The sequence below is a fragment of the Nicotiana tabacum genome, chromosome 24 (genome assembly GCF_000715075.1).
Source record: "Nicotiana tabacum cultivar K326 chromosome 24, ASM71507v2, whole genome shotgun sequence".
Lineage (NCBI taxonomy): Eukaryota > Viridiplantae > Streptophyta > Magnoliopsida > Solanales > Solanaceae > Nicotiana > Nicotiana tabacum.
This window is the reverse complement of record NC_134103.1, coordinates 109922327-109939014: the sequence shown is the minus strand read 5'-3', so window position 1 is coordinate 109939014 and position 16688 is coordinate 109922327. Positions and strand designations below refer to the sequence as shown.

The 16688-nt window shown below is 37.7% G+C and overlaps 1 protein-coding gene across 2 annotated transcripts; it reads left to right on the top strand.

Moving 5' to 3' along the window:
• The first annotated feature begins 939 nt into the window (after window positions 1-939).
• Window positions 940-2988, top strand: LOC107816008 (protein EARLY RESPONSIVE TO DEHYDRATION 15). 2 transcript variants are annotated; one of them, XM_016641670.2, is made up of 3 exons: window positions 940-1105; window positions 2083-2459; window positions 2581-2988. In XM_016641670.2, the coding sequence occupies exons 2-3, from the start codon at window positions 2108-2110 to the stop codon at window positions 2718-2720; spliced, it is 492 nt and encodes a 163-aa protein (XP_016497156.1). In that variant the 5' UTR covers window positions 940-1105; window positions 2083-2107; the 3' UTR covers window positions 2721-2988. The 2 variants fall into 2 exon arrangements, with proteins under 2 accessions (XP_016497156.1, XP_075104083.1); XM_075247982.1 differs by lacking the exon at window positions 940-1105 and adding an exon at window positions 1127-1207.
• Window positions 2989-16688: the final 13700 nt, after the last annotated feature.

Below are 16688 nucleotides of genomic sequence, written 5' to 3'. Positions count from 1 at the left end.
CTCGCTTCCGGTGTTTTGTGTGATAAGAAGGTGCCACCGAAACTTAAGGGTAACTTCTACAGAGTGATGGTCAGACCTACGATATTGTATGGGGCTGAGTGTTAGCCAGTCAAGATCGCTCATGTCCAGAAGATGAAGATAGCAGAGATAATGATGTTGAGACGGATGTGCGGGCATACCAGATTAGACAGGATCAGAAATGAGGTTATTCGCGACAAGGTGGGTGTGGCCCCTATTGAAGACAAGGTGCGGGAAGCGCGGCTTAGGTGGTTTGGTTATGTGAGGAGGATGAGCACAGACGCCCCGGTGAGGAGGTGTGAGAGGTTAACATTTGAGGGCTTACGGAGAGGTAGAGGTAGGCCAAATAAGAGGTGGGGAGAGGTGATTAGGCAAGATATGGCGCTGCTTCAGCTGACCGATGACATGACCCTAGATAGAAAGGTATGGAGGTCGAGGATTATGGTAGTAGAGTAGGTAGTGTAGAGTGTTCATAACAGTAGTATTAGCACGCAATCTCGTTTTCTATTGGTAGTAGATTTTTATGACTATCTGTTGTCTTCTTTCATTGTTGATCACCTTACTATCTTGTTGTTTTTATTCTGCTTTTATATGACTTTTTGGTACTGTCCCTTCTTGTTTTTATTTTCATTAATGTGGTGCTTATACTTTCTTGAGCCGAAGGTCTATTGGAAACAATCTCTCTATCCTCACAAGACAGGGGTAACGTTTACGTACACACTACCCTCCCCAGACTTCACGGTGTAGAATAATATTGGGTATGTTGACGTCGTAAATATAAAAAATTTAATAGTCGACTCGGTTTATTGTGCATTGACCGGTTTATGGGAATAATTGACCGGAGGTGCCCGGTTGGTTACTAAAAGAATATCTGGAATATTTTAATTGGTATATTATCAGTCTTCTCGAAGGTCAATCAGTGGGCTGCCTCGGTCTTATCCAAACCTTACGTTTGGTTCCAAACCTGCTAGGCTTGGTACTTCTGCCTATAAATCTGCCTATAAAGACCTCAGGTCTTCCGCTGAAGATAAGAATTCTTACGTGTACGAAATCCTTTCTGTAGCTCAACGAACACATATATTTGAAGGTACTGTAAAATCGCCATTGAATCTTGTAATGTAATTTCTAGCGTTCAATTTTCGACTTTTCTGGCTTTTGATCTGTCGATCTGTTCAATCTGAAAATTTTGGTACTTTTTCTATAAAATGATTTATTGGATTGATGTAATATGTTTTTTGCTTTTGCTTTGAATAATTATATATGCTGGTAGATGAATATATCTGATATTTACGAACAATTGTGATATGTGCCTGCTTATTTAGTTGTTTTAGATGCATTTTATTTAGTCAATTTGAGTCAATAGCGTGTTCATTTTGGTAAACGTCGTCCCTATTTGATGCCTAAATGATGTGAAGGGATATTCTTCCCAAAAACAAGGACTTTTAGGGAATTTATTATAAAAGGCCAAAATTATTGTTTGAGTAGATCTAAAAGGATTGTAGATGTTTTCTTTGTAATATGTTGAAGAAGATAAAATGATCGTATATAGGATTGTATCAGCAATTTTGTGATGTATTAGTTGCTACTTATTGTCCAGGTGACTTCAATTAAGTTATGGTCTATAACCAATTTTGTGTTAGTTACTCCTCTGTGGCATTGGGTGCAAACCTTGTGCAAAAATGTATTTTCCCTCAAAAAATGATTGCGATTAGGGTTCAGGCTAACAAAACCTTGCATCAACCCATGTCTGTGACTACTATTGCTTTGGCTGTGTAGTAACCTGTGGTAAATAGTATTGTTGCTTAGAGATTATACTGGATGTTAATAAATTTTCTTTGAAATTTATCCGTTTGGGAATCCTATGTTGCTCAAGGACATCAGTTTTCTGTTTGTATCTTGTTAAATTTGATAAATTTGCTCATGAGCTTGATTTATGTATTAGAACCTGATTGTTGAGGTTAGATGTTATTAGGTCAGGAAGAAATTCTATTTCCGTTCTGTTGATGATTTGAATGTTTGTATTCGGAGTCGTACCCTAATTTGTTTACTTTGTTTGTACTTCAGGTAGCAATTTTGGAAAAAAAGCATTATGGCATTAGTTTCTGGAGGAAGATCATCGTTGAATCCAAATGCGCCCCTCTTTGTTCCTTCGTTTGTGCGCCAAGTGGAGGACTTTTCACCAGAATGGTGGAATTTGGTGACAACTTCAACATGGTTCCATGACTATTGGATGAGCCAGAACCAGGGAGAGGAATATGGTAATGATCAATATGGAGCTGGTAACGATATTGCTGATTTGCTTCCGGAGAATATTGATCTTAATGTGGATGAGGATATCTTGAACATGGAAGCTCAGTTTGAGGAATTTCTCCAATCATCCCGAAGTGGGCAACAAGGAATTAAGTCACCTCTCTATGGTGTCAATGGAATTCCGCAATATGGTATGCACTGTCTCTCTCATTCTTTCAATTACTTGTCATAACTTCCAGTTTAGTCAATGGTGTTGTTACTATTATTCTCATATGATTGTTCCTTCATAAAAATTTACCCCCTTGACAACAGGTTTACCCAATGTTTCTGATGCACTGATAAGAACTATGCGTTCACCAAGATCCCCCGTTGCGCCTCCAATGTACTATGAGAAGCCAGCCAAGATTGTGAGCTCAAGGAACAGCTTCCGCAGCATCCAGCAGCCTCGCTGAATGTGATTAGCTTAGCAAAAGCTCTTGGTTTGCATTCAGAAAGTCGGTTCTTAGTTTGCAGCCAGTAGTTAAGAAAGTCTCGAGTTTTAGTTTTCATGTAACCTTTTGTATAGAGCAAGGTAGGCAGCACTCTTGTATCTAGCCTTGTTCATAGTCTGATATCCTTTCTTTAGCTTAACTTGTAAACAACAGAACTATAAAAAGGGGAACAAATTGTGAAATTTGTTGACAAAAAGTGGAAAAAAGAGCAGCTTTCTAGTTTGGTTTCTCCTCTTAGCAATGATGGCACATTATGATATCATTTAATTTGCTTCTTCCCTTCCTTTGTGGTTTTCTGCCATAACAGAAACTAAGACCTAAAAAGTACACTCTTAGTGGCTTTGTGAAGCAAAGCACAACTGTGCCATTGGCTTAGGATATTGTTGGGATATACTATTAGCCATGCGGTTTAGAGTGTTTTTATTTTTTATAGAATAATTATTTATTTAATTTATTCAATTCAATAAAGTACTATTTGAAATAGATTATTTGTTACATGCGTGTCATTTAGTTATGTAGTAGACAATTTAATGTATGGAGTCTCATGCAAAGAAGATGTCGGTTCTCATAATTAATAAACTATCTTCATAATAGAAATATTATTGGGCAAAATATCTTGATGATTGTAGTACAAGATTGTGGTATAATTTATCTTGATTATGAGAGTGGTTTTACTCTGACTTCTTGTGCTAGTATATTTGGTGTATATTGAACGGACCAAGTTGAGAAAAGATGTTTTTGTACTGAATATATAAAAGATATTTTCTCTAATTCATTAAATGAGCTTATACTCCTAATTTTGATATAATTATTATAATCAATGTGATTTGTTTATTGTTTTGATTTATCAAAAGGTACAATTCTATTCATAGTTAATGTATGCCTAATAGATTGGACAATAACGAATAACATTTGTGAAATAATAATTAGTTGATAGAATCCATGACTCGGTTTTGAGTTTGATGATACCTCTTTATGTAAGTTTATAAGTTTTCATGTGAAAACCCAGCCGGTGGATTTGGAATAAATTGCAATTAATTATAGTAAGAATTAGTTCATCCAAATTTTTGAATTAATACTATAATTAGTAGCCTCTTATTATTTCTGTGGTCCCTGCTATGCCTAGTAAAAACCTAGACTGACTTGGGATAAAAAGTGACTTTGGGGAAAAGTCATCTTGTAGAGTTAGAGTAAGATTCTACTTGCACAAGCAGAATCTTACGCGTTTTCGGTGCCCTTTTTGGCTGAAAAACGAGTCTAAATAAGGAAGACGTTTTTCACCAAATAACGACTTTTTCGAGTTGTATTGTTCTTGCTCACTCAAAGCAATTTCGTCCAAGGTTTTACTAGGATCATAGTAGAAGATTGCAGCCATGGATTATTGCTCTGAGGAGGACTTGTGCAACGTTTTCAAGAGGTGTTTTCAAGAGGTTAGTGGTTCTTAATCTCGTAATTATATCATTGTCTAATTTACATGTATTTAATACCTGAATCGTATGCTTGCTTCCGTTACGTATGTTCTAACAGACATATCCCAAGTTGCCTGCTGTAGTGATGCATCCCTTACTCTCCTTACAATCTCTAGCATATGACTGAGATATAGAGGCAAGTCCAAAATTTAGCTTAGTAGCTTCAGATTAATATATAACATGATCTTATTAAATGTATTCATTCTAACTTTATCGAAGCCGAAAGCAATTGATTCAATTGCTCAACAAAAGATCTGAGAACTCCTACATCAAACGGCTAAAATGGGTGGAGATTTATGCCTTATCTATATTTCCATCCAAAAGATGTATTACTTTCAACATCGTAAAAGTAGAAAAGATAAGCTCGACACAAGTGTATGTTTGCAACGGTCAATTACATTCCTTATCCTAATGAAATAAAAAGAATATTCGTATAAAAACCTTTTTCAATCAAACCCTTGTAAGCTGATTTTTGTCGATGGTGGATAGCGATGGTAATGTCCGACTTCCCCATATCATTGAGAAGTCTATTATCATATAAGGAGATTTTTTTATAAAGCATTACAGTTTTTCTAGCTGGGGTTAGACGCACTTGTGTGTTGTAACTCACAAAGCTAACAATTCAAGTTCTATGTATGAAAGTTTCCTTTGGTAATTCTCTTATGTTCTAACGTTCCTTTAGCGATATTTAGCGTAGTAAGGCTAACTTGGCATAACAAAATCGTGAGCGAGTTGCGCAAGATCGTGAACAAGTTGTCAAGTGCCACACGTGTACTTAGTTAACTACTAGACCCAATAAAGTATTAATGGATATTTGCATTTGGGTATGAATTCTGTGTACTAAAGCAGGAAATGAAAGTGATCCCCCCACATGTTACCTTGAATTTGATTTTTCGAATTTGCATACTAGTACTTAGAAGTTCTTTTTAAGAAAATTACACCTCAAAAGAGTATTAAGAAATTACAAAGGAGGTAAGTTTAAAGCATAAATTGGCCTTTTCCCAATATTTTAATATCGCATGGCGGAACGTGGAGCAACACAAGAAGATAGTGAATTATATTGAAGTGTAGAAAGCCAGAAGCCCGGAGAATTTCCGATCAAAATTATTCGGTAACTCGGCACCGGTAAGTGCTAAAAATTTATCGATTATTACTTTTTCTCTCCTGAGCAAATTTTATATTATTCTCAAATGATTTGGATCTCTGAAATCTTTGAACTTTCAAGAAATAAATGGACAAACTTGTTGGGAATAAACCCTAGAGAAAAAATATTTACGGTAATAACCACGGAATAACACATAAATACGTTAATCAACAAGAATAAAAGAGTGACAACGACAAGATCCTACTAAATAAGGGAAAAAACCATGACCCCGCGAGGAGCAACTAATATCACTATAGCAAGAAATTTTACGCTTTATAGGCTCGAGTAAAATACTCCAAAGACCACTACAACAATCAAAAGAAATAACCCTCATTTGTTATTCCCACCTCACTACAATATCGCTCGCACTCTCTATTTTTTTCACATATTATTTTCTTATACCATGTATCTGATGCCTCACTCATTCTTCCTCTCTTTTGTTGGTGTGTCTTAAGAAGTGAAAGAGCTCCCCCCCCCCCCCCTATATAGGAGAGCAAAACTTAGCCTTCAAGAATACTATAGGAGAATTATTAATTCTCCTCCACAAATTTAGCCTTTGTCTCCAAGGCTCTCTGCGGAGGCTATCCATAGGCACATGCCAATTTCACTTCTTCTTTCTTTATTCTAATAATGGGTTGGACTTCACAAATCTCCCTCTCCAGACCCATTCACCAGAAGGAGATAACACCTGGGTTGCTAGTTTAAGTGCATGCCGACAAGTTCTTTGCATAGCTCGAACTTATCTCTTGGTACCACCTTGGTCAGCATATTTGAAGGATTCTTACTTGTAGGAATTTTTTTGACCTGCATAGATCTATTCTCTATCTTTTCCCGAATCCAATGATATCGCAAGTCGATTTGCTTTGTTCTTGCATGATACATGATATTTTTGCTCAAATCTATTACACTTTGATTTGCTTTGTTCTTGCATGATACATGATATTTTTGCTCAAATCTATTACACTTTGACTGTCATAATAGACTATATATTCCTTCTGGTGCAATCCAAGTTCTTGGAGAAACCATTTTAGCCATACCATCTCCTTTCCACCTTCAGTAGTGGCAATATACTCTGCTTCAGTTGTACAAAGTGCGACATATTTCTGCAACTTCGACTGCCATGATATAGCTCCCCCTGAAAATGTAAACATGTACCTAGTAGTGGATTTTTTATTATCGAGATCACCTGCCATATCAACATCTGTATAGCCTTTTAAGATTGGATTAGATCCTCCAAAACACAAACAGACTTCATAGGTACCTCTCAGGTACCTGAGTATCCACTTGACTGCTTTCTAGTGTTTTTTTCCAAGATTTTCAAAGATCCTGCTAACAGCACCAACTGCATGGGCAATATCTGGTCTGGTGCATACCATTGCATACATCAAGCTTCTAACTGCTGAAGAATAATGAACTCTAGCCATGTTCCTTTTCTCCTCCATTATTGTAGGAGGTGTGCTGACTGGCTTAACACTCTTCATGTTGAAGTGTTCCAGTACACGTTCAATATATTTCTCCTAAGATAGTCACAACTTTCTACTTGTTCGCTCTTTAACTATTTTCAACCCCAGAATTTATTGTGCTAGGCCCAAGTTCTTTGTATCAAATGACTTGGACAAATCTCTCTTCAACTTTGCAATCAACTCCTTCTCTTGTGCTACAATCAATATGTCATCCACATATAACAACAATATAATAAAGTTGTTATCAAAAAACCTTTTGAAGTATACATATGGATCATAATAAGTCTTTGTGTAGGTTTGACTTTTCATGAATGAGTCAAACTTCATGTACCACTGCCTTGGTGCTGCTACAACCCATAAAGACTCTTATTCAATTTGCACATCATCTGTTTCTTTCCAGCTACTTCAATTCCTTCTGTATACTCCATATAAATCTTCTCTTCCAAATCTTCGTGAAAAAATACAGTTTTCACATCCAACTACTCCACTTCAAGATCTAGGCTAGCTTATGTCACGACCCCAAATTCCCTCAGTAGGATGTCGTGATGGCACCTAGTTTCTAAGACTAGGTAAGCCTATCAATGCGGAATAATAATAAATATCTAAAATAAATAAACTACAATTCAAACAATTTCAACTCCCAAAACCCGGTAGAAATAAGTCACAAACTTCTAAGAATTTATTCTCAATGTCTCTATATGTCAAGGTCTAAATAAAATATAAGGAAGCAACATAAAATGATAGAAGGGGACTCCGAAATCTGTGGACGCTGGCAGATATACCTCGAAGTCTCCGTGCGCAGGTAACTCACTGACGTCTAGGCTAGTAAAAATATACCTGAATCTGCACAAAAAGATGTGCAAAAGCGTAGTATGAGTACACCACAGCGGTACCCAGTAAGTGCCAAGCCTAACCTCGGTAGAGTAGTGACGAGGTCAGGTGAGGCCCTATTGGAATATAATAATGGCATGGTAAAATGTTTATCAATGTAGTAAAATAAAATGACATTGGAAATGAATCAAATAGTATGTCACATTTAATGACACCAAATAATTGCAATTAATATCTCGTGGAATCAAAACAGAATTTCCTTCAACTTTATAAAAATCACAACAATTAATCGAAAGCAACTATGGCCATAAATCAATATCAACAAGGGCACTACCGAGGTACCGCCTCGTAGTCCCAAGTTATAAATAATTTCACAATATCTCATTTTCTTATATCACCGCGGGAGCCTTCACAATTTATTTAAAGAAAACATTTTTTTCCGAAATAGCATCTCGCGTTTTAGCCACCCTTATCACACCGCATGACTTCTAGTAGTCACCCCTACTAGCCACGCGTATCAAGCCACCCTTATCTCACCGCATGCGTTTCAACACCCAGACCTTATACCACCGAATGCGTATCAATATCACAATATATCACAGTTTGCACCTCAAGTGCTCAAATAATTTAACTTGCCAAAATAATTCAACAACAGTATTTTTTCACAATAAAGAGCTCACGGCTCATGCCAAAATAAATCATCAATAATATATTTCTACAATAAAGAGCTCACGGCTCATGTCAAAATAATTCAACAATAATATTTTTCCACAATAAAGAGCTCACGGCTCATGTCAAAATAATTCAACAATAATATTTTTCCACAATAAAGAGCTCACTGCTCCATCACAATGAGTACGAAAATCTTACAAAAATATTCAGGAGTAAATAATTTAGGAAAATAATATTTCAAAATCTTTAATATGTTGCTTCAATATCAAGTTTTAAAATGTCAAATACTTCATATTAATAATATTTAATTTAAAGAAAATCAACCTTCAAATAATGCACAGAATAAAAGAAACCAAGTTCCAACTAAACAAAAAAAATAATTAGCCAGAAAAGGTAAAACAAATTTAAAATATAAACATTAAATCAATAATGAAGAATATAACAAAATAAAATAATTTAATTAATGCATAACAGTGATCTACATAATTTAAAATATAATCATTCACATTTAGCACGTGTACACACTCGTCACCTCGTGTACACGACTTTTCACACATTACAATTATCAATCCTAGGGGGAATTTTTCCCACACAAGGTTAGACAAGTCACTTACCTCGACTTGCTCCAATTTAACCAAGTATTATGCTTTTTCCTCGATTTTCCGACTCCGATCGACTCGTATCTAGTCATAATTAATTTGATACAGTCAACATAAATTATAGTAATCAATTTCATAAGAAAATATTACATTTTCAATAAAATCCGAAATTAGTTCAAAATTTGCCCGTGGGGCCCACATCTCGGAATCCGGCGATACTTATAAAATCCGACAACCCATTCAATTACGAGTCCACCCATACCAATTTTATCAAAATCCGATAACAACTCGACCTCCAAATCTTAAATTTTTATTTTTGGAAGATTTTGCAAAAATCTTGATTTTTCTTCCATAAATTCACGGATTCATGATGTAAATAAGTATGGAATCATGAAATATAATCAATATAGGATAAGGAACACTTACCCCAATGTTTTTCCGTGAAAATCGCCCAAGAACCGTGCTCCAAAAATCCAAAACGAAATGAATGAAATGACCATTTTTGGTCTTAAGTTTCTGCCAATCTGTCACTAAAAGTCCATTTTCCGTCACTAAAAGTCCATTTTTCGTCACTAAAAGTCCACCAGAAACTGCTCTACCAGCCTTCCTTCAATCGATCATAACTTTATGAACAAATGTCCAACTGATGAATGGTATAACCTTCTGGAAACTAGAATCAAACGACTACAACTTTCATGTTTTGAAAATTTTCAGATTCCTTATGAATATCGAGATATAAGCTTCCAAAGTCGGCTCCGCACATCAGCGAAATTTCTGGCAAAACTGCTCTACCAGCCTTCATTCAATCAATCATAACTTTTTGTAACAATGTCCAAATGATGAATGGTTTAACTTTCTGGAAACTAGAATTAAAGGGCTACAACTCTTATGTTTTGATAATTATCTAATTCCTTATAGATTGCGCGATATAAGCTTCTATATTTGGCTCCACGCATCAGAAATTTCTGGCGAAATTTCTGCAACAGAAATTTCCAGCAGCCTTCTTTGTCCGAAATCCATTCCGTTTACCTTCCGAAATCCACTCGAGACCCTCGGGACTTTAACCAATTATACCAACATGTCCCAAAATATAATACAAACTTAGTCGAGGCTTCAAACCACATCAAACAACATCAAAACGACGAATCGCACCTCTAATCAAAATCTATGAACTTTGAACTTTCAAATTCTATATCTTGTGCCGAAATACATCAAATCAATTCGGAATGACTTCAAATTTTGCATACAAGTCATAAATGACATAACAGACCTATTCCAATTTCCAGAATTAGATTCCGACCTCGATATCAAAAAGTCAACCCCCGGTCAAACTTCCCAAAAATTTAACTTTTGGCATTTCAAGCCTAATTCCACTACGAACTTCCAAATAAAATTCTGATCATGCTCCTAAGTCCAAAATTACCATACGGAGCTGTTGGAATCATCCAAATTCTATTACGGGATCGTTTGCACATAATTTGACATCCGGTCACTATTTGAACTTAAAATTTTAATTTTTCATCAAAATTCCATATCTCGGGCTAGGGACCTCAGAATTTGATTCCAGGCATACGCCTAAGTCCCAAATCACGATACAGACCTATCAAAACTATCAAAATACTGATCCGAGTCCGTTTGCTCAAAATGTTGACCAAAGTCAACTTAGTTGAGTTTTAAAGCTCTAATTCACATTTTAATTCATTTTTTACCAAAAACTTTCCAGAAAATTTTACGGATTGCGCACACAAGTCGAGGAATGATAAATAGTACTTTTCGAGGTCTTAGAATACAAAATTAATTATTAAATTTAAAGATGACATTTTGGGTCATCACATTCTCCACCTCTAAAACAAACGTTCGTCCTCGAACGGAGTTAGAAAAAGTACCTAAGCTGGTGAATAAGTGTGGATAACAGCTGCGCATATCATGCTCGGTTTCCCAAGTCGCCTCCTCGACCGGATGACCCCTCCACTAAACCTTCACGGAAGCAATATTCTTTGACCTCAGCTTTCGAACATGCCTATCCAAAATAGCCATTGGTTCCTCAACATAAGATAGATTCTTGTCCAACTGAACCGAACTGAAGTCTAACACATGAGACGGATCGCCGTGATATTTTTGAAGCATGGAAACATAGAATACCGGATGACCGGCAAAGAGACTAGGTGGTAGTGCAAGTTTGTAAGCCACTTCTCCAACTCTCTCAAGAATAGCAAAAGGCCTAATATACCTAGGGCTCAAATTGCTCACCAACCATGAATGCAATATCACGAATCTTCCGATTTGCATAAATCTTTTGTCTAGATTGGGCTATACGAAGTCAATCCTGAATCAACTTAACCTTTTCCAAGGCATCCTAAACCAAGTCTATATCCAATAGCCTAGCCTCGCCCGGTTCGTACCAACCCACTGGGGACTGGCACCACCTACCATACAAGACCTCATACGGAGCCATCTGAATGCTTGACTGACAACTGTTGTTGTAAGCAAACTACGCAAGTGGTAAGAACTGATCCCAAGCACCCCCAAAATCTATCACACACGCACGAAGCATATCCTCCAGTATCTAAATAGTGCGTTCGGACTGCTCGTCCGTCTGAGGGTGAAATGTTGTACTCAACTCTACCCGAGTACCCAACTCACGTTGTACTGCCCTCTAGAACCGTAATGTAAACTGCGTATCCCGGTCAGAGATGATAGATACTGGTATGCCGTGAAATGTGACAATCTCGCGAATATAGATTAAAGCCAACTGCTCGGAAGAGTAGGTAGTCATCATAGGATTGCAATGAGCTGACTTGGTCAATCTATCCACAATCACCCAAGCTGCATGGAACTTCCTCTGAGTCCGTGAGAGCCCAACAACGAAATCCATAGTGATCCTCTCCCATTTCCATTCTGGAATCACTAACTTCTGAAGCAATCCACTCGGTTGTTGATGCTCATATTTCACTTGTTGACAATTTAGACACCGAGCTACATACTCCACTATGTCTTTCTTCATCTTCCTCCACCAATAATGTTGCCTCAAGTCCTGCTACATCTTCGCAGCACCCGGATATATGGAGTACCGTGAACTGTGAGCCTCATGGAGAATCAATTCACGAAAACCATCTACATTAGGCACACATAGCCTGCCCTGCATCCGTAATACATCGTCATCTCCAATTGCGACTTCTTTGGCATCACCGTACTGAACTGTATCCTTAAGGACAAGCAAATGGGGGTCATCATACTAACGCTCCCTGATACGATCATAAAGAGAAGACTGAGAAACCACACAAGCCAAAATTCGACTCGGTTCGGAAATATCCAATCTGACAAACGGGTTGGCCAAGGCCTGAATATCCAAGGCCAAAGGCCTCTCTGCTACCGGTAAATATGCTAAGCTGTCCAAACTCTCCGCCTTACGACTCAAGGCATCGGCCACTACATTGGCCTTCCCAAGATGATAGAGAATGGTGATATCATAATCCTTAAGCAACTCCAACCATTTCCGCTGCCGCAAATTAAGATCCTTCTGTTTAAACAGATGTTGTAGACTTCGGTGATTGATGTAGACCTCACAATGGACACCGTACAAATAATGCCGCCAAATTCTTCAAGGCACGAACAATAGCTGCTAACTCAAGGCCGTGGACCAATTTTTTTTTCCTCATGTACCTTTAAATGTCTGGACGCGTAGGCAATCACCCTACCATCTTGCATCAACATCGCGCCGAGACTAATATGCGATGCGTCATAATACACAGTATAAGACCTTGAATATGTAAGTAATACCAACGCTTGTGTCGGAGTCAAAGTGATCTTGAGCTTCTGAAAGCTTAACTCACACTCGTCTGACCCTGTAAATGGGGCACCCTCTTGGATCAATTTGGTCTTAATAGTTGTTCATAATCAATTACAGAATCGTCATTTAACTTCATGTTAACAAAAATCTCGTTGTAAACCTTCACAATACTGATAACTAGATACGAGGCATGAAGACTTCATAATTATTTACCCGAATTAACGAATCACATTTAACGTCACCTAGGCGGGCACCTACCTCGTAGGTTAAAAATTAATAATTACAACACAAATTTGACAACTATGCACAGAGAATTTCATATAAGAATTTTCAAATAAGCCTAACAGGCATGACTCCCTATTAGTACTATAGTACAAATTTAATTTCACAAGGGAGACTTAAACACAAGAATTTTTCTCACAAGGATCTCGTCCTTATATAACTTCCACCGCAGCTCGTAGCCCGGTTTAAACATATCAATTTACATAAAAATGTGAGGATCTCGTCCTCAGTTCTGAATCACAAGTAATATGCACATCGTGCCAATTGAAAATTTCCATTTTCTCCTTTTAAATAATTTCGGTTACACCAAATCACAACACATAATGAACCCCACACCGGTAGGGCATATAATTCATAATTTGCAATTAATTATTCGGAATTTACATCAAAATTTATCGAAATGAGTAACAAAAAGCCACATTTAGCCTTGCAGCTCTTATTAGTGACCAACACAAAATGATAGGTGTAGTTATCTCCATAAAATCTCCCAACAAGGGTAAACACATAAGTAGATTATAGAATTATGAAGCTCACTCATAAGTGGAGCACAATAGGAAGACTCGTTTCGATATTGAGAACCGAATCAACTTAAGGAAATTATTCCTTTATATTAAATTGAGGTCGTACCTGTAACGACACCATCTGATGTAGCGACCTCCGCCATACCGTAAAACAAATATATCAACGACTGGGTCTCTACCTCTAGGACACTTTTTACCTGTCTGTCCTCCACCCCTAACTGGTCGTGTGAGTGGTGTAGTAACTGCAATGGGGCACGTAGCCTGAGTGCTTTGATGAAATAAGTCTCTCCCAAGTTTTTGACAATTTTTCTCATGATGTGCCTAGTATCACCGTATTCATAACAACCTTTTTGCGGGTTAGGCTGCTCATATTGAGTCTGTGCTAGATAACTGGAATTACCATTGTAGGAACTCATGTTGGTGGTGCATTAAAAGAACTTACTGGAGCACCCCGAGTAATCCGATGTACGGACTGGGCTGGCCGACTGCCCGAGCCCCCTCCATAATGATTTATACTTGCAGAGTAGAATCCACTGAATCCCCCAGAACCTTGAGACGTCTTGGTCTCCTTAGTTTCCTTTTGTTTTCACCCCAAACACATTCTAATATCTTGGCAATTTGTACAACTAGCAGAAATGAAGTATCAGCTTGTAGCTCCCGAGTCGTACAAAATTTTACGATCATAATTGAGTCCTTTAATGAGTCTATGGACTCGCCCTCTGGCTGTAGGAAGCAAAGTAGGAGTATGACGGGCTAACTTATTGAACTTGATGTCATATTCTGACATCGTCAATGCGCAACTGTTCAAACCCTATGCGCCACGCATTACGGAGAGTCCAGAAAATAAACTCTTTCAAAAGCATTTCCGAGAACTGAGCCAAGTGGGCGGTGTTGCATTGGCTGGTCTGCTCTCTTCATAGGCTTGCCACGAACACCGGTGGAGAATTATCTCTCCCAAGGCGAATTTCTTCTTTTGTTATACTGACTCTACACTGTTGAGCTGACCAATTTCTTAACATACTCTTCGACTCTTCTTTGGGGTAACCCTTACCCCTATTTATACACAACGATTACAAAAGTAGAGCTCCATACAGACAAATCTTGTCACGATCCACATAGTCCAGACTCTCGTCAACAAGTGTACTTACTCCGAAGCACCCCAAAATCCACAACAGTGACGTCCACGCTGAGTAGACCTTCTACAAATTTAGAGTTGTTTCTATAACTCCTTTGGTATTGAAGTATAGGATTATTAAGGAGGCGGACATACCGCAAGTCCCAACCTTATCCTCTACAAAATCTCAGGTCTTAAACATGTATAAATTTTAGGGAACCTTTCAGTACCACATATATACATTTCAGGCCAAAACTGATATAATACATGACCCCCCAATCCACCCATTGGTAGTGGACTCCCCCTACTCGGCGCGAAGTCATAGGTCACAACGTCCGATGATCCACAATAATAATCTTCACAGCTTGTATAAATCAACTAGAGGCCAACGTTCGTTGCACCCCCACATGATTCACTAGGTGATCTCTCAATACGCCCGTATCTTCAGTCAGAACCACACGTTAAGGCAATGTTTGAGCATCTCTGGCTCCCTCATAGTCCATCTACGGTATCACGAACCGTCGACGCACAACTGATACCGAGTGCGCAATGTCATACACGAGTGGATACAAAGGAATATAAGATATATGTTTCAAGCTAAATCAATGCCGCACGATAAGGAGTCAAAGAAGTGAATATTTCCTAATAGTTCCATAGCCTCTCGAAGATAAGTACAGATGTCTCCGTACCGATCTGTAAGACTCTACTAAACCTACTTGTGACTCATGACACTTATGAACCTAGTGCTCTGATACCAACTTGTCACGACCCCAAATTCCCTCCGTAGGATGTTGTGATGGCACCTAGTCTCTAAGACTAGGTAAGCCTATCAATGCGGAATAATAATAAATATCTGAAATAAATAAACTACAATTCAAACAATTTTAACTCCCAAAACCCGATAGAAATAAGTCACAAGCTTCTAAGAATTTATTCTCAATGTCTCTATATGTCAAGGTCTAAATAAAATATAAGGAAGCAACATAAAATGATAGAAGGGGACTCCGGAGTCTGCGGACGCTGGCAAATATACCTCGAAATCTCCGTGCGCAGGTAACTCACTGACGTCTAGGCTGGTAAAAATGTACCTGGATCTGCACAAAAAGATGTGCAAAAGCGTAGTATGAGTACACCACAGCGGTACCCAGTAAGTGCCAAGCCTAACCTCGGTAGAGTAGTGACGAGGTCAGGTGAGGCCCTATTGGAATATAATAATGGCATGGTAAAATGTTTATCAATGTAGTAAAATAAAATGACATTGGAAATGAATCAAATAGTATGTCACATTTAATGACACCAAATAATTGCAAATAATATCTCGTGGAATCAAAATAGAATTTCCTTCAACTTTATGAAAAATCACAATAATTAATCGAAAGCAACTATGACCATAAATCAATATCAACAAGGGCACTACCGAGGTACGGCCTCGTAGTCCCAAGTTATAAATAATTTCACAATATCTCATTTTCTTATATCACCGCGGGAGCCTTCACAATTTATTTAAAGAAAATATTTTTTTCCCGAAATAGCATCCCGCGTTTTAGCCACCCTTATCACACCGCATGACTTCTAGTAGTCACCCCTACTAGCCACGCGTATCAAGCCACCCTTATCTCACCGCATGCGTTTCAACACCCAGACCTTATACCACCGCATGCGTATCAATATCACAATATATCACAATTTGCACCTCAAGTGCTCAAATAGCTCCAATTTAACCAAGTATTATGCATTTTTCTCGATTTTCAGACTTCGATCGACTCGTATCTAGTCATAATTAATTTGATACAGTCAACATAAATTATAGTAATCAATTTCATAAGAAAATATTACATTTTCAATAAAATTCGAAATTAGTTCAAAATTTGTCCGTGGGGCTCACATCTCTGAATCCGGCGAAACTTATAAAATCCGAAAACCCATTCAATTACGAGTCCACCCATATCAATTTTACCAAAATTCGATAACAACTCGACCTCCAAATCTTAAATTTTTGTTTTTTGAAGATTTTGCAAAAATCTTGATTTTTCTTCCATAAATT